The sequence below is a fragment of the Danio rerio genome, chromosome 17 (genome assembly GCF_049306965.1).
Source record: "Danio rerio strain Tuebingen ecotype United States chromosome 17, GRCz12tu, whole genome shotgun sequence".
NCBI classification, from domain to species: Eukaryota; Metazoa; Chordata; class Actinopteri; order Cypriniformes; family Danionidae; genus Danio; species Danio rerio.
This window is the reverse complement of record NC_133192.1, coordinates 24,187,800-24,215,017: the sequence shown is the minus strand read 5'-3', so window position 1 is coordinate 24,215,017 and position 27,218 is coordinate 24,187,800. Positions and strand designations below refer to the sequence as shown.

The 27,218-nt window shown below is 35.3% G+C and overlaps 1 protein-coding gene across 2 annotated transcripts in view; it reads right to left on the bottom strand.

Annotated features, from left to right (window-relative positions):
* ttc27 (tetratricopeptide repeat domain 27) overlaps window positions 1–27,218 on the bottom strand; it is a 149,728-nt gene that overhangs the window by 54,726 nt on the left and 67,784 nt on the right. For both annotated transcript variants that reach the window (NM_173285.2, XM_073926958.1), the window contains 1 exon segment: window positions 4,507–4,620. In NM_173285.2, the coding sequence (NP_775392.2) occupies window positions 4,507–4,620 (114 nt within the window).

The window sequence follows — 27,218 nt, the reverse complement described above, 5'->3', positions numbered from 1 at the left end:
GCCCAGCCTGGACTCAAACCAGTCAGCTTCTTGCTATGAGGCGACTATGCTAACAATTGAGCCACTGTGCCACCCCCCAAAAAAGGTTTGCTCTTGTAATCTCTAATTCAAATCTGCAAATGCACTTCCTGTTTGTTTTCAGTTAAATTCCCAAATTATGTCTGTCTGAAGTTTTGGGCCTGGTTAACATGCTTAACCACGCCCCTCCAACTGTCAGTTTTGACAGCACTATGACAACAAACAGAAAGGCTGAGGAGGAGGTGTCTGTTAGATTGTAATGACTCTCCTGAATCCCTTTTCCTGATCTTACTGAATAAAATGCCCACTTTACTACATCCAATCAGCTCGCAGTAGGAAAAACAAGCCACACCCACTGTTTTGCAATTTGCAATTTCTTGAGGAACTGCATCACAATACGTGGAAAAAATGGTTGCAGCTTCCGATAAATGCAGCCTCTAAAGTTTAAACTATTCAGCAACACTCAGTTAAAAAACTACTTTTCTTTTTTCAGTAATGCAAAACTTTTAGTTTAAACATAAAATAGGAAAAAGTGTGAATGTAGATATAAAGTTGATTAAAGCAGGTGTTTAAAACAGGGTTTTCACTAGCAACCACTTCATGCTGGTTGAAAACAGGCATGAGAACGTACTGCTGTGGCTCTCAGGATGACTGAACTCACTAGCGTCAGCAGTAGATCTGCTGAGCGCTTCATGTTCCTCTGACTCTGTGATGGACAGGTGTTTGTGTGAGTGGCTGTGATCTCCTGTCGTCCTGCTGGAGTCAGACTCCCTCAGCGATCTGTCATATGGAGTTCTGGGACATCAGAGAGCAGCTCCACAGGGCAAACACTTCAAAACTTAAAGCAAGGAGCAAAGCGATCAGAAAAGTTGCGAGCAATGAGTCACGACAGACTCTGTGTGCTGATGACCTTCCATCAGTCAGGTGTTCACAGAGAGAGCGTTTGATCTCAGCCTTCGGTTTTCTGCTCTAAACTGATGATCACCTGCACAGCTCATGGCCACAACGATGAGCGTCACTCAGCTACAGAAAGAGGGATGTCATCAGCAGCAGGACAAAGTTTGACTCCAGCAAGACTTCATATACTCTTTTTTTTTAGCAGCACTGAGTTATTTACAATACATCCTTTTAAAAGAGAGAAATGCAGGGGATTGCATAAAACTCTGTGTTATAAATAGTGTAAATGATGCTGTAAATGTAAATGCAAAAACTGAACACTCTACACGTATACTGTATACATAGACTCCAACAACGAATTTCAACTCTGGTTTTAAACTTTATATAGTGACTTCTGCCCAAATAAATGTTGACGATATACAGCCATATCGCACTGCTACGAGTGCAATATTTCATTTATACAAGTTTGACAACATAATCTTGTATAAAAAAATTTAAATGAAACATGGAGAGTTTTAAATATCCTTTTGTACAATGAACTACTTTCTTCTGCTATTCATGCAGCTGACGTCAGAACAGCAGAAACCATTGCTACTTCACAAATGTCACTTTAGAGCTAGTATTTGAATGATTCTCTAGCATAAAGTGATGACAAAACAGTTGATTTTGCTAAGGTTGAACAGCAGGAAGTGCAATCAGTCTACAGAGATTCCCCAGTATTTCTCTGTTGCAATCATCAGATTACAAAAATTAGCCCTGAAATAGCTAAAGTAAAACAAACACTACCAGATTACTATGGTCTAAACACAGCACTATAAAATACAAAAGAGAGAGAGACTTACTTAGAATGTCACTTACCTTTTCTATAATGATTTGTTCAGCTGTAGTTTTTCTTCCTAAGGACTTACTATGCAGTCGCCATCTTGTGGCGGAATGCCAACAGTCAATTTCTTTGGCCTGCTAATTCACGAAATTAAATATTTTCGCATGGCTATCATCCAATAAGATCTGAGAACCAAACAGAACTGTTGTGTGCGTGTATATATATGCTGTTAAAAAGTAGTATGTCAAGAAGTCTTGCTTTAGTAAAACTCTGTCCTGCTTGAAAATCATTTACTAATTTTCTTAAATTTGTAAATATGTAAAATTCATTATACATTTGTGTTGGAATTTTTATTTTTTGTTCGCATTTCTAGTTTGACAATTTGAGCTCTGCACTTGAAATGTGGACTGCCACAACTCATTTTTGCAGTTCTCACGACAACCCTTTCGTCTCTTCTTTAAATTGTGGAAGCCATACATGAATTTTGACCAGAAGAACAGGAGAAGCCAGGCTGTCCTGCTTTCTCCAGATCACAGGGCAACAACTCCCATCTCCAACCCTCCCTAAAATCCAGCAACACAGAAATGTGCAAAAACACAATCCGAACATATCAGCACTTCCCTGCGTTTACTGTTTGGCTTGTCCTCAGTAAAACATGGTGACAAAACGTCATGAAAAATGACAGAGGAAACAGGAAGCAGCCAAAGGGAAGTCAAAGCATCCTCCTCCCTTGGGCTTATTTCTCTTCCACAAACATAAAAATGACGCTAAAACAAGAGGAAATCTAAAATCTCATTTCTCTGGGTACTTAAAAATATTGGATGCAGTACACTGAACTTAGTGAACGTTGAAAGTGAATCAAAAGTTTAAAAGCCTGTGTAGCATGAGTCTGTGATGAAATATCCTATTGTGTACATGGTGCAAAAGGTCATTTACAGACACGCACCAAAACTAATGCATCGTCTCAAACTACCTATAGTGATTTTTTAAAAATATATTTTAAAGAAGATATATATCCATACACATATACACTGCAATAACTATTTTCCAAGGGTTTATAAAGAGCAAGGATATTTTTACAGTATTTCATATGTATTTTTTTTTGTTGTTGTCTGGAAACTCAACAGAACAAACCACTGTTGTTCAATGGCTTGCCAAATTATCCTAACCTGCCTAGTTATCCGAATTAACTTAGTTAAGCCCTTAAACTGCACATTAAGCCAAATATTATTATCTTGCAAATAGTAAAATATTATGTACTATTATGACAAAAATAAATTAGCTATTAAAAACTGGTTATTAAAACTATTATGGCAACAAAAATGTGTTAAACAAAACCTTCTCTCTGTTAAACAGCACTTGGGAAATATTAGAAAAAAGATTTTAAGTTTCACAGGAGGGCTAACGATTTCGACTAAAAACAGTACAAATAAACTCACTGGCCACTTTATTAGGTACACCCCACTAGTGCCAGGTTGGACCCGCTTTTGCTTTCAGAGCAGCCTTAATCTATCGTGGCATAGATTAACAAGGTCCTGCAAATATTTCTCAGAGATTTTGGTCCATATTGACAAGATAGCATCACACAGCTGTTGCAGATTTGTTGGCTGCACATCCATGATGTGAATCTCCTGTTCCACCCCATCACAAAAAAGCTGTATTGGATTGAGCTCTGGTGACTGTGGAGGCCATTTGAGTATAGTGAACTCATTGTCATGTTCAAGAAATGATTCCCACTTTATGACATGGTACATTATCCTGCTGGAAGTAGCCATCAGAAAATGAGACACTGTGATCATAAAAGGTTGGACATGGTCAGCAAGAATATTCAGGTAGGCTGTGGCATTGACACGATGCTCAATTGGTACTAATGGGCCCAAAGTGTGCCAAGAAAATATATCCCTCACACCATTACAACACCACCACCAGCCTAAACAGTTGATACAAGGCAGGATGGATCCATGCTTTCATGCCGTTGATGCCAAATTCTGCCTCTATCATTCAAATGTTGCAGCGAAAATTGAGACTCAGACCAGGCATCTTCTATTGTCCAATTTTGGTGAGCCTATGCCAATTGTAGCCTCAGTTTCCTGCTCTTAGCTGAGAGGAGTGGCTCGGGGTGTAGTCTAATGCTGCTGTAGCCCATCCACCTCAAGATTCGACATGTTGTGTGTTCAGAGATGCTCTTCTTCATACTTTGGTTGTAACGAGTGGTAATTTAAGTTACTGTTGCCTTTCTATAAGCTCAAACCAGTCTGGCCATTCTCCTCTGACATTAACAAGGCATTTGTGCCCACAGAACTGCCACTCACTGGTAATTTTGTCTTTTTTAGACCATTCTCTGTAAACCCTAGAGATAGTTGTGTGTGATTCTTCCCCACTCTGATGCTTAATTTAAACTGCAGCAGATTGTCTTGACCATGTCCACATTTCTAAATGCATTGAGTGCATTAGAAATTACAAATTTGCGTTAACAAGCAGTTGGACAGGTGTACCTAATAAAGTGACCAGTTAATCTTTTATGAACTTAATTTATATATTGTATGTAAAAAACAAGTGACCATTCTAAATTTTAAAAATGCTATACTTAAAATGACAACTACTTTGTATTTTTTGTGCTGCAAAATGATTCTTAAATAGAGTATTTTAATACATCTTGAAACGATTCTTTTAAATATATCAGATCAGGATCAGAACCTATAACAGTATTTGGTTAAATAAGCTATATTTTTGAATGTAAGTAGATGTGCACCTGTACAGCATTTTACCTGTGTTTGCATCATGGCACGTTCAACTCTCCGTGAGCTTCCTCTCTCCAGCTTAGTCCTCAGACACAGAGATGTCACTTCCACAGCCCAGAACTTTGGCTGAGACAGCAAACACTGAAGAAGGGAAAAGGAGAGAGAGAGAGAGAGAGAGAGAGAGACTTGAATGTCCTGATTTCATGAATATGAAATCATACTGCATGAGCAACTACTGTACATCACAAACCAAGAGGAAAAATTCACTCACATTTTCAACCCCAGACACGAATCTTACAAAATTTTCCATCACATGCATTCATGACAAAAACATAAGATCCCCCGACATATGAGCGTTCACTGGCCTGTATCACATCAGCAGATCGACAGATACAGCAAGCGATGGTTAGAGGACTAGGATGAAAATATCTTCAGACACGCGTTACTGGAAAAGCAACTAGAGCAAGACCGACATGTCAATTCAATAATGAATTGAAATATATGAGGTGTCTGGGATGCACTTTCAAACTGTACAAGGCGTTCTAGAATTAAGATAAATGCATCTGAACTGAGGAAAAGGATCTTGGTGATCAATGCTAAGATATGTGTTAATGCTAACCTTCATGTTATTTGTTAAATGACAGCCCTGGAACAAATGGTCACCTGAATATATGTGTAAATTGATAACATGGGCTAAAAAAACATACCATACATCAATTTATATTAATAAAACCCATTGGTATGGGTTAAATCGATAAGAGACACAAAAATATGTTTTTAAAGGGATAGTTCATCCCTAAAATTAACATTTCCTCACTATTTACTCACACTCAATTGGTTCCATCTTCTGTTGAACACAAAAAAAGCAAGCATTAAGATTTATGACATGAACAAAAAATACAATGCAAGTTCAACAGAAAAAAGAAACTAAAACAGGTTTGGAACAAGCAGAGGAAGAGTAAATGATGACAATTGTCATTTTTGGGTGAACTATCCCTTTAATGCCAGGTTTAGATGTTGTTAAAATATCATTTAATCTAGGGGTTCATGATGATATAAATGGCAAAGGGCATCAGTACACAGTATTAGATCATTTATCTGGAAAAGTGGAATACCCAATGCCATGAATACCACCTGACATAATCCACCACAATGCTACATATTTACTTTTAATGTCCTTTACAATGGGTTTCATCACATTGATGATGCTGACCAGAAGTACAGAAGCTTTTCTGTACACCTCTTTCAAACAAAGTCAAAATAGATGAAAGACAAGTTGAGGTAATGGCTCAAAGTTCATGTTTGTCTCTTAAGGTAAGACCACACTATTCAGAATAGCAAGACTATTCAGGCCTTTTTTATTGAAGACAGATACCAATTCCTCCTCCTTGATGACATTATGCACATTCTTAAAGATGACAACTTTTTTTTTTGTCTGTTGCAAGGGTAACCAAATGTTTCTCCACACACAGGTGAACACTTCCATTAAAAATCAGACTGTCGAAAGTGTGCAATCCTACAAATACCTTGGCACAATTATTGACTTTAAACTCTCCTTTGATGAGAATTGTGAAGCAGTGTGTAAAATGAGGCACCATCAACTATTTTGTTTGACAAACTTAAACCGTTTCCATATTGATAAACGCATGATGATTTTTTTTACCCTGCTTTTCTTCGTTGTATCTTTTTCTTTGGTGCCATGGTTTGGGAATCTTTCTATTAAGAATAAAAACACACTAAATCAAATTGTTAAGTGGTCCAAAAAGCTGACTGGGGTGTCACTAGCCAATCTGAAGGCTGTGTACACCAGGCAGCTAAAGAGAAATGAAATTTTAAGCGACCCTGCTTATCCCTTACACTCAAGAGTTTCAGCTCCTTCCTTCCAGTCACAGGTTTTTAGTAAGGCTGTAGAATAAAACTATACAAAAATAGTTTCATACCAGGAGCTATTAGACATTTAAATAAGGCATAGACTAAAGCAGAGGTCTTTCTGTGACTCGTATATTTCCAATTTTTTTTGATTGTTTTAAACATTTATTGGGGGTTTTTATACCGTCAGAATCTTATACCGGCCCATGCAAACTTAACGCCTTTTATTACGAGTGTAATGTAGCTGTTGAAGAATGCAGAAGGTCTGTGTACTACAGTATGTACGTTTTTCAACATTAAAATAATGTCTCTAAAATTATACACTGTAAATTTTGTCATGTCTCAACTCAAATCAATTAAGCTAACTTAATTGTTTACAAAATTAAGTGGATTGAACATAAAACAATAAAGTTATCCCATAAAAACCCTCAAGAATTGTGTTGATTCAGCTTATATATAGAAGTAGTTTGAACAAGCAGCAATAATAATAATAACTTTTAACTAAATGGGTTTTGCTGTTCTGGCTTCCAAGTCTTAGAGTGGTTTCGATTTCAATACTAGTATTGAAAATTCCACAAATACAGCAAAAAATAAATAAATAAATAAAAAAGTTATGCCCAATAGTTTTGCTTAAATGCTACATGTGCTGCTCATACTGTACCAGCAACATGGGCTGGGTTGACCAAGCTGAATTTGAGACAATTCACTGAATGTCATTTTTCATGTTTCATTAGTTTGAGTGAGCAAATTATTCACTGTAAAAAAAAAAAAATAAGAAGTTGACAACTTTACAAAAAAAATGTTAATACTCATGCTTAACCATATTCAGTACATTTTATGTTAAGTATTCCTTATCGGATAAAAAGTTTAACACAATTTTTATGCAGATTTTAAAAAAGTATCCACAACTTGGTATTTCTATTAAGCAATTTCCTGCAATATTTCTAAAAAATGCACAACAATGGAAACAGCTAGTGAGTGCAGAGGTATTACGAGACTGCAGCAGAGATCAGATCATGGAATCACAGTGCCAATAATGAGAGAAAAACAACAGTGAGTCTACAGTAACTCAATAACAGACACTGAATTGCTGTCAAATAGTCAACTGCTGTCAGAACTGTGAACAGTTTCAATGTGCTCCGTTTCTGTACAAAACTAGAGACATATAGAAGAAGAAGAGAAATGAGGCCCTCTTGGTCAGCATGACATGAGTATGAGAAATGATGTATCTGTATTCAATGAACAAAAGGTCAGTTCCTGCATTGGTGTCTCTGTATGTACACACGAGTCTTGTGATTTTAAGTGTCATGTCCGGCCTTCTACTTTTAAAGCGTTTATTACAGGAACGGTTAACACTAGTTTGGTCCCCTAACCTACAAAGGGGAAGAAAAGAGAATGAAAAAAGCACTGGAGGGCTTACATGTGATTTATGAGGACTTCAAGCCTGACTCATCAAACTCTTGCTCTTAAACCCGACATCCACTTCAAAGCTTTCCCATCTCCCTTTTTAACTTCAAAGATCAGATATGCTGTAAAACGCTGCTCACCCTCATCCTCCCTGTTTTTACAGACATTAAATATTTGTAAGACACTGAATTTTTATTAGATTTTGAAAACCACATCAACTGAAACTCTTTTAAATGTTTTTATAAGGAAGTATTAAAATAGGTCTGTTGGGAAATAAAGTCAATTGAACATGAACAGAATATCAAAAATAAAAAGTTAAAATGAAACAAATTATGTATTACTAAAGTGGTTTTAGATGTCAAACCATAAAATGTAGAAAACTACTTGTAATAAATAAATTTTTGCACATTAAAATGTTAATAACATTGAATTAAAGCACCCCCAATCAAAATACTTAGTCTTGTTGTACTTTTTTTTTTTCGCTTCAAACTACTGGATTTTGCCAATTTTAATAAACTCGAAATATAACAGATATCACAAACTCTCTATGACCATAAATATGTTGCTTTTTTACATGAGTATATTGTTAATGCTGAATATAATGGAGAATTATTTCGCCAATAGTTTTATACTCTTGTATACCACTTCAATATCCCTCTGCTGCTGTGCTTGTGATCGCAGCTTTTGAACGCTGGCTGGTGCTTTAACCATAGATTTTCAGCTTTGACTTTTCCCAATACTACAGTAAAGGACTGTATGTGTACCTTATGTGATGTGTTCAATTAAAATATAATTTTGTTTGGTTGTTCTGGTTTTCTTAGTAATAAACATGCGTTATAATGTATGTTTATACTGTATGGTGAAAAGTATAGCCGTAGGCTGCAAAAGCAAATGTAAGAATTAAGTTCTTTAGGCTTTATAGTGGAAATTAAATTGCGTAGGGGTGAAAAGAATGTTCGATTTTTAAATCCTTTTGCTTTATTTAGAATATGAAAAAATCTCAAAATGAATTAATAAATTAAACACATTGTAATGGCATTCATTAAAACAACACAGGGCAAGACGTGTTTAATAAAAGCTAATCTAATGTCTCTCATTCTGAACGAATAAATGTTTGTTACAGAAAAACGAAAAGGGCTTTGTTTTTCACTTAGCATGCATCCGTTTTCAAAGTCTGTCTAATTCGCTGCAGGCTAATATAATATGCACACAAGATTGACATTTAATACTGTAAGAACTACATTTGACCATACTTTGTTATTATCTCAACCTTTAAACATGCGCACACTACAAGATACGAAAACCTTGGCACAGTACACACTACAAGATATTAATAAGATTATCGTGCACAATGGAGAATATCACCGGATTGTCAGTATAACTTTCTTTATCAATCATTATTATAGGCTAGGTTACAAATATTTGACCAACTGTCATTGCAAAAACACCCTCGTGCACTCAAAATAGGTTCCCTTTTGCATAGCTATTAGTGGTTGTTATGAAATTAAATAAATTGCCATATCCGCAAACAAAGTGAGCTGCCTATTATTTATCGTCTGGTCATTTTTCATTTTCATTATTTACTTGAAACATTAAACTAGAAATGTTATTTGCATGTACTATTACTCTCCATTGTATTATCACTTCTGTTCATTTAAGAGGATGGAGAAACAGTGTATTTACTCGGATATATTTAATACTGATTTTCAAAGATGTACAATAAATAAATACATATTATAATAGAGCATGGAATAAAATAAACAACTACTTAGAAAAGCAGAAAAAGCAGGAGAGCTGACTTCAACAATAACAACCTCAATGAATCAAGCAGTCTGACATTTAAATGTGCTGCCAACGTTGATGAATTTGTCTCAAGACAAAATGGCAAAATGACTTATTTGTTTTAGGAGGAGGAAAATGCTTGAGGGCCCTTCTGGGTTGTAATGTTTCTGTAGGAAACACCAATCTCCTGTGGGCCGTTTTTTTTTTTTCACTGTGTGTTAGCCTACTGTACACTGGGGGTCTATATTTATCTGTGTGGAAACGTCTATATTTAAACTCACCCTTACTGTAACAGGCCTCACCCCTTAAGAAAGTCTACAGCACAAGAGACTAGAGCTGCCCTACACAGATGACATTTTAAGGCATCTCTGGCAAGCTCACAATGCAAAGGTTGTTCTGTAGGCAGAAAATGTGCTGCGACATAAGATGCTTAAACTATGATGTGTGCCATCAATGCTTTGCATCTAATTCGGCATTTATAAAACAAGACAGCCCATAATGGCGGAAATTACAAAAATGGATTTACATTGTCATTTAGCAGATTCCAACAAGAAGAGACAATACATACGAGAAGATCTATTTATTTTATTTTATTTATTTATTTAAAACTTGTTTGTTAACAAAATTTAGTGCTAGAATAGAAAGGTTTTTTAGTGCTTTAAAGTACATCAATACATGGCTTTGGTATTATTCACAGGGATTTCTCTAAATAAAACCATGTTTTTTTTTTTTTTTTAATCTGCAATAATTTAAATCGTTTAGTCAAAGTTCTGGCTACAGTGAGACCATGTGTGACTTATATTAAAATTAAGCAATCAAAACACAAATACACAAATTAGCTATGTTTCCATCCACCTATTTTAATGCACATTTTGCATATGCACATAAAAAAACGATGGATGGAAATGCCAAGATGTGAATACATTTTGAAACTGAGCATATATATGTATGCGTATAACTGAATAAGATAAGACTTTTTATCTTGCACATAAAGTACTATGGAAACACTTTTACCATACAAATTCCAGTATGTACATTAAAAAAGTCGTGTGATTTTGTTATAAGAGATCATGTGATGATGAAAATGTGTGTGAATGGACAAACCAGCAGGCTGAGCATATTGCAAAACATCTGAAATGTTGATTTGATCATTCTAAAATGGTTTAAACATTTAAGTATTAGTGTTATTATACAGTTTTATTAATTACCTCCAGAACTAACAAAAGCGTCAATGCTCCGCGTCCGATAATCAAGAAGTGACTATTTTGTTCTCTTTGACTTATTTGTTGGAAACACTTCTTTATTTGTGATATTCCTATTGACAGACATAGTTGGAACAAAAAAAGATTATAAAAGTCAATGGCTGCTTTTCTTTGCATTTAAATCTTTTAAGAAATGAATCATAAAATTGTAGAACCACTTGTTTGTGAGTGTGTATAAATGGTGAGGACATTTTCGAGTGACCTATAACTTTAATACACATTTTAGCGAATGTGACTACAATTCTTTTTTGTTTGTATAATTTCTTGTATATTTCATTCCATTTTCTGTCCTGAACACTTTTACATTTTCAGGAATTGTTGTGGAGTCATGAGAACTACAACATGCAATTATCCACTTGTTAAGTCATGGCGTATCAGTGAAGTGTCGAATACAGTTTTCGGGTCCAAGCCGCTACTCATTTGAATGGGGAACTCATTTGTTTATGAACCCTTTCTAGTCAGATCACACATTAAAGTGAATTTTATATAAAATCATGGAGTACACAACTCTGAACTTGCTGCATCACAGACACCAATATTTTAGCAATTTATAAAAAAAAAAAATGAATCACTTTCTGGCCTTCGGATATTAGGCATGGATATACATATTGTGATTGTAATTTTCTAAGTATTACATCGCTTTGTAAACGTTTATTATTACCATTTGTTGAGTCTCCTCATACAGCGCTTGAACCGGAAGCCGATTCGTGTGACGTCACACTTAAGCAGATGTGTTATTTAGGTCTACCTTCTCAAAATTTTTAATAAACGCCAATGTGACTTATCGGTTAACTTTTAAAAATATAATTATGGGAGTCTAACATTGTAATTTTAACACGGTGTGTCTTATTTTCAAAAAAATCTTCTCAATTCTATATTCTCTTCAGCTGCTTCAGTTATAGTTCTTTTTGAATTCATAGAAATTTTTTAGACACATGAGAGCAAGACGCTCTCTAATGTGTGATACAGAGCCAAAAAGACTTCATTTTTGGACTATCCCTCTATAAAATAAACCTGGCTGTCTCTCTGAAGTGCTGATGATCATAATGAATAGCAGAGACACTTTGGCTGTCTCCAGACAGACTGAACAGGCAGAAATTGTTAGTGACATAAGCCTTTTGGCAGTCCATCTTTTAGAAACACAAGCCGATAATGTGGAGATTATTTTGTCCATTTCCCAACAAAACTTCCTGAGTTCTCTCTAAATGGGTGCTATCCATCTTTCAGAACAGCATAACCCAGGGTGCATATCTGAGATCTAAACCTGATAACAGAAGATCCCAGAGGGGTCCAAAAACGAACATATGAAGTCAGAAAGATTTCAAGGCACAACCCAAACTCTCTCAGACCGTAATTATATTAAATCTAAATACATTTCTAAAAGTATTTTATATAACTTTAATAATTGAATAAAAGTAACTTTAAGTTAGAATTAGCCAGGGGTAAGAATAATTTCAGGCTTAACCATAAAAGGTCCAATTGTGAGGTTGTGAACCAATGGCTTTTCAGTGAACAGCTGGGATAAGAGATTCTAGTTTTTGTTCTAATTTTGTACATCATTCTTTCATTTTCATACCACAAAACAGTCTCAAAGAATGTTACCATGAGTCATGTGCTCTATACTGAAGTGTTCGGGGGTATATGATGGGCTTTGATGAAGAACCAAACCTAAATGTAATTCATTATCTCATATTAACCTGACTGGTTGTCTTTGTCCATGACTGTGCATTCTTGAAACTGTATTACTGTATTAGCTTGTCAGTTCATGTCGTTAAGAAATCAAAATAAACAGAAATGTAACAAAAAAATAAATCAAAAATATATATTTTTACCAAAAGTAAAAAAAAAAAAAAGAATACAATTTTTTTAATCTGCTAACTGTCATTAGATATTCTACTCTGTGAAGGAAATGCATGGATGCATGGAAATGCATGGATTGTTATCAGGGAGATTGTGTTTCATGTTTCATGATATCAAAAAGGCCATATTGTTTTTTTATTATTCTTTGAGGGAGCTCAAGTAAAGTGTGGTTTTGTTCAGTTGTGCACATAGGATAACATCAGGATTTTTGTTAAATATAATAATATAAATATTCAGAAATAAGGGGATAAACATGGCAATTTTTGGGTGAACTATCTCTTTGAATTAATCATTTTCTCTTAGTGTAAAACATTTTACTTTTCTAAAGAAAACTTTTTCCATTATTAAGCCCCTTATCTGCAATGAAAAGTTCTCACTGATGTTTCTTAAAAGATTTTTAGAGAACCACTGATCTCAACAAAGAACCTTTTTGATCCCATAAAGTGCATGGAAATGTGCAGATTTGTTCAATCTATGATTTAATTTCAAGTGAAACATGAAGAGAGGGCAGGACATAGAGTTGATCCTGCCCTTCAGAAAAAAAGCCAATAACTTCCATTTTTAGCACATTTCATTAAAAAGATTTAGTTTTTATAATGGGGCAGGACATACCATGCATCAAGAAAGTATTTATAGTGCTTCACTTTTTCTAAATTTTTTAATGTTACAGCCTTATACCCAAATTAAATTATTTCCTCAAAATTCTACACAGAATTCCCCATAATGACAATGTGAAAAAAAGCTTTTTTGAAATTGTTGCAAATTTATTTATTAAAAATAAATAAATAAATAAACAATCACATGTACATAAGTGTTCACAGCCTTTGCCTTGAAGCTCTAAATTGAGCTCCGGTACATTCTGTCATACTTATCATTCTTGAGATGTTTTAGCAGCTTAACTGGAGCTCAGCTGTGGTAAATTCAATTGATTGGACATGATTTGAAAAGGCATACACCTGTCTATATAAGGTCCCAGGGTTGACAGTGCATGTCAAAGCCCAAACCAAGCATAGTTTGGAATTGTCTGTAGACCTGTAGGTTACAGAAATGTTTCTGCTGCTCTGAAAGTTCCAATGAGCACAGTGGCCTCCATCATCTGTGGAAGATGTTTGGAACCACCGGGACTCTTCCTAGAGCTGGTCGGCCATCTAAGCTGAGTGATCGAGGGAGAAGGGCCTTAGTCAGGGAGGTGATCAATAACCGGATGGTCACTCTGTCTGAGCTCCAGTGCAGCAATCCACCAATCAGGCCCATACAGTACAGTGGCCAGACGGAAGCCTCTCGTCGCCTGGAATTTGTTAAAAGGACTTAGCATAAGAAACAAAATTGTCTGGTCTGATGCAACTAAAATTAAACTCTTTGGAGTGAATGTCAGGTGATACATTTGGAGAAAACTAGGCACCGCTCATCACCAGGCTAATACCATCCCTACAGTGAAGCATGGTGGTGGCAGCATCATGCTGTGGGGATGTTTTTCAGCAGCAGGAACTGGAAGACTTCTCAGGATAGAGGGAAAGATGAATGCAGCAATGTAAAGAGACATCCTGAACGAAGATCTGCTTCAGAGTGCTCTTGACCTCAGATGGGGGTGACGGTTCATCTTCCACCAGGAAAATGACTTAAAGCACAACGGCAAAATATCAATGGAGTGGCTTCACAACAACTTTGTGAATCTCGAGAGGCCCAGCCAGAGCCCAGACCTAAATCCTATTGAAAATGGCTGTACAATGTCGCTTCCTATTCATCTTGATAGAGCTTGAGAGGTTCTGCAAAGAGGAACAAAAAAAAAGTCCCAAAGACAGGTGTGCCAAGCTTGTGGCATCATATTCAAAAAGACTCGAGGCTGTAATTGCTGCCAAAGCCGAATCAACAAAAGATTGAGCAAAGGCTATACTTACGTAAATGTGATTTTTCAGGTTTTTTTATTTGTAACAAATTTGCAATAATTTTTCAATGTCATTATAGGGTATTGTGTGTAGAATTTTGAGGAAATAAATGCATTTAATCCGTTTTGAAATAAGGCTGTAACATTAAAAAATGTGGAGAAAAAAAATTTTCTGTATGCACTGTACTATAAAGCATCTGACTAATCTAAAGATTTAATAAAAAACTGAGGTATGAGGTGATGTTAAAACTGCTGATCTACTTAGCCAAAATGACAAACTGTAAGCTTTGGGTGTTAAAATCAATGTTAGTTGTCACTGTATTATTGTGTTACTTTTACGCATATCAATAAGCTAGTGTGCATAAAAAACATCTAAAGCAAAAACCTTTTTTGATATCAGTGGTACTTTTAGGGTGCACTGCTTTATTCATGCAGGAAAAGCCAACAAATGTTGGAGTGTTGAAATGGCAGAGAACTCCAACAGACAAGTTATCATTTACGATTTGGTTTAAAGATGTATATCAAACCTACAGTACTGATTTTGTGTGTGATACCAGGACAAAGCCTTACAAAGTACAGGAAAGAGACTGTTCTCATCAGCACAGTATGATCTGCTACACAGGGGGCGACACAGCATCCTGTGCTGAAAATACACACGCTTCCACCCTGTAGTCAACTGATGAGATGGTACTCTCACTACTCTGTATGTACCATGTGTGTGTGTGTGTGTGTGTGTATGTCTGTGCTCTTTGATGGTTCCACAAACAAATTCCCACCCCAAGAGGTCTCACAGCTCACTGTAATGTCAAGTTGACAAGATGATTATCACAAAGCAGCTTGGTTCCCTTGGGAGGAACAACCGCCAACGAAACAAGTTTTTAAAGCTGGCGACCCCTCCCACTCGCTCCAGAATGGCACCTCTGTTCCTCTCCACATCCTTCTGCTGCTCTGAAAAACCCATGTTGCCATGGTAACAGTATATCAAGGCTCGGAAATAGGAGGAAAATCATTTTAATCACCAGACCAGCCCAAGACTGAGAAAGTGTACGGTTCGCTTCTTTAAACGTTTTTTTTAAATCACCAAATAAGAACACAGAATAAATGTTTTCACAAAGCTTTTATCTACTGTTTCTATACAGTTTTTACAACAAATGTGTTGACAAATTACTCTGCCCGCTGATTCGCATACATTTAGACAATATATTGATTAAAGTTTTTTGTGTTCGAAAGGTCACATGTAAAGGCCAATATCATGAATATTGATGGTGCTACTCACCTTGAGAGAACAATGGCCCATCCTCTAACAGAGTCGCCTGATAAATGTGGAGAGTTCTTGTCATACTAAACTCCAGTTTTAACCCAGTGTAGTGACAAAATTCAGATTAGTAATTTAGAAGTGGTGTTAGCTTTTGCGATATTAAACTCACAGCGTGGTGTCAAACTTGCAAAGTGTGAAAAAGCAGTGTTGGATTGTTACAGCTACTAGAGATGCTTTGCAACGAGCAATTACAAAAAAAAAAAAAAGTCAAATGAGGACAGAAAACGTGCAAAAGAAGAGACCGTTTGAATCTCTTTGGTCCATTCTGGAAACCTGATAGTATAGTTGACAGTACAGAACATGAGGACACACACGTCTATAGAGGATTTTACAACCATCGTGTCTCTTCAGAAAAGACCACTCATTATTTTATCTTTATTATTTTATGTTCTTTATCAGGGTTTCTACAGGGTTGATAAAGTCAAATTTTAGAACTTTTTAATAAGACCATAATGAATGAAATTTCAGACTTGCACAAGGCTTAACACTAAGGATTTTTTTCTAATGGCCCAGTTAAAACAATTACCAATGAAAACAAATCTTATTGTTAGGAAGATAATTAAACCATACGTTTATAAATAGGTATACAAACAGAGTTGGTAAGCAAAGTTAATAAATAAGAGTTTATAAATAAACTTTTGTCAAAATGATCGTGATTGGATAGGTGTTGGTCTGATTGGTTAGCTTTACATGGACACAGGAAAAATAAGACATGTTTAAAATTATTTAAGATTAACAACACAATATTTCAGTAAATTTAAGACTTTTAAGACCTAAATTTTTTTAATTTAGGATATTTTAAGACCCCACAGATACCCTGTTTAAAAATATTTTAACCAAGGAAACAAAAAGTACCAAAAAACATCGATAAAAATACCTCCAGCGTTTGGGTAACCAACAAAAACCTGTATGGGTATGATGATGATGATGTAAATCACATTTGTGGGTGAATTATATCTAAATACAATAAGCCGACTCATGGATAAAACTAACTCTATATGCCATATCATGTCATTTACATCTGAGTGAAACTGATGACCTAAAAGGCAGAAATATAGAGCAGAGACTTGGTCCCATCCATCAGTTATTTACAGGCTCAAAATATTCCCCATCGTCATCTCACCAATATTTACTGTATAAAAATGTAATTCATTATCATTTTTGGCAAGTGGTTTTGTTTTCAAAACTATTAATTTGCTGTACTTTAAGATCTTTGCACGAATTTGGTGGGTTCCGGAAAAGATGAAAGACACTAATTCTTTATGAACTCACTGTGTTTTCACTCCAAACCTGACTTCAAAGCGGTACTGACCCTCAGACGGTCTCTCCCAGCAATGTTGTCTTCAAAAGCAATCAAAACAAAGTCATCAGCATCGAGCGGACCTATAAAACTAATATTTTAACTTGCTCAGGAACTACCCGAAGACTGCAAAGGAAGTGAGTGAAAATACAAACTAAATGGGGTTGAAGTAATTAATCCAATGTTCCAACTTAAAATGAAGCATTAATCATTTTTTAAACCAGTAAATACTGCAGCAAAGAGAGATAAAAAAAATTCAAAAGCAGTTTCCTCTGATGAGCGTACCCAAAACCATCATTTAACTTCAAAACATCATTAAACCACCTTCAAACAAACCAAATTAAGCAATCTCTGATGACAAATGGATGTGGGACCACCTCAAAAACTTAAACAAGTAAGCCTCGTTAATTATAATAGAAAGTTCAAATTAAATGGTAAAAAGCAAATATACGTTAGCAGCCAGGCTATTTAATAAGACTATAAAAAGAAGGATGACTTTGTGAGCGACTCTGAGCAGCTTGACATCACTAATAAAAGCACAGCTGGAATAATAAATGAGCTAAAACCACAGCAGGTCATCTGTAGAGACACCCGTCCAAAGAGCAGACACTGAACAGCGAATGCGAACGGTAGCAGAAGCTCTTCAAGGGTCTTTCCAAGAGAGGAGATGAGAGAGGGAAATTTTAGAGCTACATAAATGAGGTGTTCAGTGGTCCGAGTCTTTACCTTCATTACTTTAATTACACAAAAGAAAGAGCAAAATGTCCTCATTTCTGGGAATAAAAGGGACTTTAGGCTCATTTTGTAGAAGATGAAGGCATGAACGACTCTAAATGCTATTGTGAAATTCCCTGAACATCGGTCTTTGCTTTTTTTTTTCCTACTTAACGACAATGAAAGCACCTGCAATATAAAACGTTGTTCATATTCACTACATGCTTCATATTACCACTGTTAAACCGATGGATAGCAGGAGACGCTGAGTCTAAATTGGGTCTGAATTGAGTAATCTGGGAATATTACATCATTTTGTATGACAATTTATGTTAACACTCAGTTTCTCTCTGGCAAAACGTACAGTGATTACACAAGCTGATAAATGTTGTGTTAAACTGCTTTTTTAACAAGTATGTTTTGTTTATGCATAATTACAATCTTGACAGCTTTTCAAATTCCAAGAAAAAAAAATAAAGCAAGCTTAGTGTGGGATGTATACTTGGCCATGTCCTCATAATTTTTTATTTGTTTTGGAAGCGAAGTCTTGTGCACAGACTCAAGGTTGTGATAAACTCAGTGGAAATGCTTTTGCAGTGATATGTTGATGAATATTCAGACAAGAGCAATGTCTAGATGGATATGGATTGATGTACTGGATTGATGACCTTTTCTCTCAATTCTCTCAACAGATTAAAAAGACAAATAGAGTCCTTGCATAAAAAATAAGCATAAAAGCTTTCATCGAGAACAAAGGAGGTCCAGGAAGATGTCCGCTTTAGTTCTGCAACAAGCACACATAAGCAAAAAAAGAATTTAATGCATAAAAAGTCTCACATAAACCCTTAAACAATTATATACATATACATATATACACACAACTCAATCTGAATGCAAAATGCTGGATATACGGATTAAAAATGTATTCTGTGCCACCCGAAGGGGCATAAGGTTTGTTTGAATTTATATTTTATTATTTTAACATATGATCATAATTATGCACACCCCAGGCTGCATGTGATTGGCCACAATAGTTTCTAGTGAGACTTTAACAGCTATTTTTCCATTATTTGTGTATGCTATGACTCTTATTGTAAAAATGAGAAAGACAGACAGACTAAAAAGGAGTGTACACAGCTCATCTGAATGCAAAACGCTGGATATATGGATTAAAAATGTATTCTGTGCCACCCGAAGAGGCATAAGGTTTGTTTGAATTTATATTTTGTTAGTAATATGTATATTGTGAAAATTGCAATGTTCTTTGCATTCCAAATATGCTAAAAATCAAACGTTTTATTCTAGGGGTATTTTTGTCATTATAAATAAATGAGCATAAAAAAACAAGAGTCTGAAGAATTTTGGAATTTAATCAAGCCACATACCAAATAGTAATTATCAGAGAAAAATCTGACATATTCAATAAACAAATGCAATCTGTTGCACATATAAAAACTCAAAAATTATAGAACCAAAGTAAAGGTAACTAAGCAATATTTCTAAGCCACCAGAATTTAATTCTGTGTCAGCACAATTGTCCAGAATGGATTTTGACCACAGTGGTCTACCTACAGCAACAGATGATGCAAGTGGTATTATCATATGTTGAAAAGCATATCCTGCCATTTCATTTTAAACCAGCTATACTGCCAACTTCTGTGGAGTCCTTCACTGTCAGATAATGAATGCATATATGTACAATGTCACTGGAAAAAGAGGGAAATACTGTTAGCAGAGCTGCTATTGTAACAGAATCGGTTTATTAATTTAATCTGTGTTGGAAAAAAACCTCAAAAAGATGTCTTCAAATCCAATACAGAAGCGTCAAGGTTCCCTGAATAACAAAGCGTCAGACGTGAGCTCATATTGTCCACATCTTTATCTTCAAAGTTCATGTGTCTTTTCATTCTGAAGCAAGAAGCCAAAGTATGATGCCATGTGCAGACTGAAGGAGATTCATTTTTTGCATTATATAATTTTAATTTGTTGATGACAGCCAAATAAAACACAGCTGTGATGCGTCACCATGACTTCATGAGGAATTGGTTTCATGTTAAACTTTTGAAAGAAAAATTTAGTTTATTATCTGTGGCTACATTCTTGCTTCTGAAGCAAAACCTTTTCATTAACAGTTTTACCTGTGGGGCTGCTGACTATACTGTATATATTGAGGCAAATGTGAGAATGTTAGTTTCAAGAACTTCAAAACTAAAATCAACCCACCAGGACCGGAAGATTTCTGGAAGGGTTGTAGCTAAAATATTCCTTATTTTCAAGATCCTCTGCAAAACTAAGGCTACTAATGATGACAATGATGTTAACACAACAAGATACACTCTAAAGAAGTAAGAAATTTGACTACTGGCATAGTCTGGTACATACATCAGGTTGTAGTTTTTCCAACCTTTAAAAGCATCCATGTTCTCATAGAACATGTAATTAAATCTTGTAAACTTAAAATCTTCTGAGAGCGTCAACCTGACACTCTAGATTCATTTAGGTGCTCTTTAAGATCTGATAGTGTGGCCTTATAAACCTGTAATTTAGAGTTTAATGATATGATCAGAGTGGAATAAAATACAGGAAAAAATACAGTAAACAAAAATCTAAATTCTGAATTTAATTTGTAGGATAAAAAACACCAAATAAATGTCACCAATACATATATTTATAATCATTTCTATAGTAAAATAGGGAAATGCAAGATTTTGAGACTACTTTTGAAAACTACGTTCAAAACAATCTAATAATCTGTTAAATTTCTGTGACTCAACTCCCAGTTCCATCAATTCTCATTCAAAATTGTATAGACTGTAGGCAAATCATTCAAATCCTTCCACACAAACTACCAACAATCGAATTATTCAAGTCTAAATTTTGACTAGCATTAAAACAAATTCATTTGCTAATCTTCAAACACCTCGGAATGCATCTGGCATCATTCATTGTAAAGGCTAAAGATTTCCGACTGGTAAAACTGTCCTACAATTCTTCAGCTGTTTACCCTGAAGTGCCCCTAAGTCTGAAAGGATCCATCATGTCACAATCGCTTTAGCCAATTTGTAAGACGTACCCTTTTTTGACCTAAAAGCAGTTTACTAAACAGTCAAAGCATCCCTCTGTCAGAGGCCTATAATTCACCATGAAATCCTCAATTTTCACATTCGCTTTGGTGAACAAGTTTGACAACAAAAGCCTATGAATAAAACTAAAGGTGGGCAGCAGATGTCCTTTGAGGTTACCGTCCAACCCAGAGTCCAAGTCGTTGACTGCAGTGAAGAAAACACAAATAACCAGGTCTGAAGGTGCAGCAGCTTTGCTATGACTCAAGCACCTTAAGGTGTTTGGAAGTGGCGAGGGTCCCTAACAGTGAACAACAGCTCTAATTCAGCAAGACAGAAAACCCAGACACACGTACTACATGCATACAAGCCCAGTCTTGGCAATAGGGTAGTAAAATTATTTTTTAGTCCGAGACGTACCCCTGAGCCAAAAAACAGAGTCAGGAAAGAGAAGGTCTTGGCTTGGGAGAGATAATTTGTTGTGAGGTTTGGATTTTGCTGATCAGACTGCAGTAGACGTAAAAAAGAAAGAAGCTCTATTCCCTATGGAACATGTTGACTGGTGTGCAATGAACCATGTAAAAGCCTTCAACAGTCACAGAACGAGTAAACAGGAGGAATGACAGCCTTCTCTTGCGGATGAAAGGCGCACCTATTTTCTTACTTCTGCAGTTTGTTTTATTTGCAGTGAAGACCTGTAGGTCCTGATAGAAGTCAACATGGAGAAAATTCTGAAAACTTTTAAAAGCTAGTTTCATTATAATTAAATTAAATAATAAAATGAACGAAATAAGAATTAATAATAAATAAATAAATAAATGAAAGAGTATGCAGAATTGAAATTCTCATTTGTATATACATAATATAAATATTTTTATAGTTAAGGTCAGAATTATTAGTCCCTCAGAATGATTAGCCCCCTGTTTATTATTATTATTTTTTTTGTAATGGGTGTGACAGACAAATGAGACATTCAAAACATGCAGTATTGGTAGTTTTGGTAGTTTTTCAGGAACATGGTTAAGAAACACTGGTTTAAACTATGCTTGTCCCAAATTAGCTATGAAGTTATGAGCTTACGTAAGTCAAATTAGATTTGAGATAGAATTGTCTTTGACTCAAAATACCACATATTACTTTGTTTCATTTTGTATTTGAAAATAGCAACATAAATATCATAACATAATTTTTCCTGCAGTGCTTAGAAGTTTTTCCACTTCAAATTCAAATCACACACATGCTAGGCCTAAATTTGACTTACAATAATGAAACTTAACATTGCAGCCAGATCAGCTTTAAAACCAAAATACAAAAACAGTGTCCTAACTTGAGACTGCTGCAATACAGAATGCCGTAGGATGGCACTTTTCACATCTGAAGAATATGCACTTCATAGTGATTTGAAAGAAAAAGCAAACCATCTCAAATGTTTTGTTGTTGTTTGAAGTATGTTCCCATGTGCATTATTAAATTATGCTTTTCTTTTATTACTCTAATAATATTAGTCCTAGGATACTTAAAAAAATGAATGAGTCAAAATGCTAGCAGTCTTCTGATTTGCCATTACTGATTTGAGCTGGCTCCATATTTGGCTTATAACTGTGAGTTCACACCGAAGGTGTCAAGAGCATCAAAGTAGGCCTAAACTAAGTCATTCATATTCAATGGTAACCGGTGGCGTTAACTGGCGAAAAGCGATTAATTCGCCAGGCGAGTTGAAATCAAGTCAACTTTATGGTAATGAGCTATGAAGTGGTTCAGCGGCAAGCAATCGGAATGTAAAAGTCCACCGCTTGAGAAGATTCCAGAGAACACAGTCCTGTGAACTTTGGTTCCGACCACAATTGTTTTTTTTGCCGAATTTCCAATTATTTACAATGTTTTCTTACAGAACCTTAAAAATAGAATGATTGGTGAGTTATTGATGTGCATTATTGTTATATATGCTTTTTTTTTTTTCGTTTTAATGTGAATCTCATGCTAAATATAACGATAATTTGCTGATGTACTGCAATGGCCCCTTTAAATACGACATCAATGTATCGAATGTTGACGCTATATCCGCCAGGTCTGTGAAAGTTGACAGAGTTGTCACCAAGGTAAACAGAACAAACTTTGATGCAGTGTGAATGCACAGTAAGTACTTATTTTTGTTAAACAATCAAATAGACAAACCGTTTTATTAAGAGGCTATAGGATAAAAAACTATTCTGAATCTACTCTATTTTTGCATGTGCAAGCCGCAACTGTGGATGTCACCGGAACACCCTTGACTTTTCTACCAATGTCTATACAGTGGAAATAAGTATTTCTTTTTACCTCAGTCTGTGTGAGTTTATTTTCTCTTTCACTCCAGGGTTCAGAGAAACTTCCGCTCAGAAAACATGCAAGGTGAGGTAATATTTGGAAAATGCTGAAGTTGTGTGTAGGATGTGTCAAAGGATGAGTAAATCGGGAGGAATGGCATCCTCCTCTTTTGGATGAAAGGTGCACCTATTTTCTTTCTTCTGTTCTTTATCTTATTTGGAGTGCAGCCCTGTAGGTCCCACTGGAAAAGTCAACAAGAAGAATGCAGACTGGAGAAAAATAATGATTTTCTTAACAGACGATGACTTAATCTTGTAATAAAGTTTGCACAGACTTAATTCCACATGCATTTATTTCGAGATATACATGAAAATCAGGGACTCTGCTAAAGTCATTAGGCTGGTGTGGAACTGGAAGATTTATAGTGAGACAGCCACATAAACGCTGCAGCTATAAATTAACCCCAACGGCCGACCCGCTTTCAATCAGAACAACTCCACTTTCCAAACAGATCGGAGAGCTCGAGTTCAGCCTGAACTGGCAGGTTCTTCCTGGAAAACATCATGAAGCCGTAGGATGACTTTAGCCAGCACACGTCTGGCCCACCGTCATTTCATTTAGATTACGACAGGTGCTTCAGAAACGTATAAAGCTTTCAGTGAACCGAGAGACACATGAAGATCCCAACAGATCGACAAAACGAAAGACAGACCTTTGGACCAAATGTTATTTTATCACCCTGTAAACACAAACTGAAAATGGCAGATAACATTGTTGTGCTAGATGCAGTAAACAGATCCAGTCTAGCCAAGCCAAACAAATGGGAAAGCTCCAGTCTGGTATACAAACTAGAGTTGTCAAATATATCTAGTTCGGTACCAATTGGTACTGAAATTTAAAAATGTCCATTTCCCACAATAATGTGAGCGCTGTCAAAGAAATTTGAGCACATTCTTAAACATCGTTGATAGGACATTGTGTTCACGTGCTCAACAGAAATGACAGTGATTGGCTGTGAAGATCAGTTCAATCCTGTTTACCGAGTGCAAACATACGCATGGACACTTGAGCATTTTAAAGTTGCGTAGATCAGCTGGTCTGTCTATGAGCTGACATACCAGCAAACTGCTGATGGATCGACTGGTTAACATGGCCCTGAAACACTTTGGCCAATGGCCAATCAGCAGTCAAACACAACACATTCAGCACTCAAATGCTGACAGGGAAATGGACAATTTTAAAATTGTACCACCAATTGGTACAGAACTCGATGCTTTTAATGTTAACATAGTCCAGACCATACTTAGTGATTATTTGCATGATTTTTGCATGATTAAATTATAATATTAGGAAGTGTTCTGTATTGTAATGCAATAATATGAACAAAATAAAGAAAAAACTTTAAACTTTAAATTAGACACTGATAAAAAAAGGTCTCCCACAAAAAACAACATTCTGGTTATTAATTTCTTTGCTGGAAAGTGTCTTGTAAATCTCCTACTCCAAACCTGAGGGATGCTCTGCACTTTGTAAGGAAAAAGCATATCCTTCTTGACATTTATGATGTTCTGGATGATTTCAGCATTACAAGTATTTGAAATTGCTTGTCAGGTGACATATTACAGATAACACACCCAACAAGCAAAGATCCGGGCAGCGACAGTCATTTTTCTGGGATTCATCACCAAACAAATCAATGTCAGATCACTGCTGAGTGCGAACATGTATTAGATGAAATGTTAGCATATGACTTGCAACAAAGGCATCCTTGATATTTCTTCAATGTCACATGGTACATCTGTAATTTAATCAAATATAAGTGTAAAACGAAGGAAATGGATTTCTGAAAACTTTGTGATGCACTGTACTCTTGCTGAAATTTTATATACAGTGCTTAACATAAATATGTAGACCCCATTTTGAGAAGGAATATTATCCAGTTCTCAGTGAAAATGGGTAATATATTTTGGTGCATTTGAAAAAAGAAAAGATTTATTAATCGAATACATTTATAAAATGTATTTATTTTAGTCACCAAACATTGTTAGAAATAGAAAGATTTAAATTCATGCAAAAACATATTAAACATTTTAGCTACAACATTTCAACAAACTTTTAGAATTTTTGTTTCTCTTAATTTTTTTTTTAAATTATTTATAAAATATTTTTTCCAAACATGTACATTTGGGCGTTTGGAGCGCTATCTTAAGTTATTTTCTTAGATAAGCTCCATATTTGGCTTTAGTACTGACTAATCTAATGTATAAGCACAAATATAGTAAATCTTCCTATAGAAAATATTAACTTAAATGAGAGATTTGTGAGGGATGCTTAGCACTGTATAAAAAACATCATATCACACCTCTCTAAAACTGAAACAACGGCACAAAAGCATTAAAGCATTAAACAGAAATACCCGCATTCCAGCAGCTTAAAACAGTAAATTATGGCAATGCCAAGGTCATGAGATCAGTTCTCAGGGAATGCAAGAAGTTCCAAAATATACCTTAAATACAATATAGTATTTTGCACACACACACACACACACACACACAAAGTTGAACCCAACTATAACTTTAACTACAAGTTAAAATTGGATTGATGACAGAAAAATAAAAAGAAACAAGCAACAAAACACAGTATATAATACAGTTTCTGAGTTAATTAAAAAAATTATGTAAAAAAATGTCACCAGTAGCCCTAAATGAAACACAATATTAGCTAATTCCATTGGATTCCACAAGTCCACAAGAAATTCTTCAAGTTTAACAACATTCCAAAGAAAAGAACTACAAATGTATGTCCATAAGTCATGTCCAGTTAATGGAAATCACAAATCTTAACTTTAACATTAGTTCAAATGATTAACTCAAATAAAAATACAGAAATGGCTCATAATTTCTCAAATTCCATTTATTCCTATTAAAATAAAACCTGAAAGAACAATTCAGTAGTTATTCCTTAAGGTTTTATTTATTGTAGTAGTAATACTTTAAAAAGAACATTCTACCATACAATAGTAACATATTTCCTTCATTCCTTCAAATTAAACCAAATTTGTATTTTGATGCATTGAAGACAGAGTTTGTGTATGTACAGCTATCTAATTTGATGAGAATTCCTCTCAGATAAAATACTAAAATATTGTAAAGTGATTCTTCATTCTGATATCTAAACTAGAGTTGTCAAATGTATCGAGTTTGGTACGAATCAGTACTAAAATTTTAAAAATATCCATTTCCCACTAAAATTTGAGCGCTGTCAAAGAAATTTTAACGCATCAGTTCACCACTGTTCACCAAGTGCAAATATATGCATGGACACTTGAGCATTTTTAAGTTGCGTAGATCAGCTGGTCAATCTATGAGCTGACATACCAGCGAATTGCTGATGGATCGACTGATTACCATGGCCTTGAAACACTTTAAACACAATGGCCAATCAGCAGTCAAACACAACACACTCAAATGTTAACAGGAAAATAGACATTTTTAAAATTTCCCTACCGATCGGTACCGAACTCGATACTTTTGACGCAAACCTAAACCAGACCATACTTAGTGATTTTTAGGAGTTTCTTTTTGCATTATTAAATATTAGTATTACATACTGTATTGTATTGTAATGTAATAATATATTCATAAAATAATGGTGAATTGATTCTCAGATTCTGTCTTTATACAGTTTTTTGTTCTAGCCATTTATTTACACAGACTTGTAAACTTAACATCACAATTTAATTAAGTTCATGCGCCTTCCTCAAGCGTATTCATCCAAACTTCACAACATTCCACGTTACTCAGCCAATTTCATTTTTATGACTACCTTTCGTGATTCAGTCCACGTTTTTTGCATTACAGAAAATCACAAGGCCCCATTAACTGCATTATATTAATATCAACACATGACGATAAAATACGAAATCCAACAAAACACATTCAGTCGCTCTGGATAAAAGCTTCAGTCTAATGCA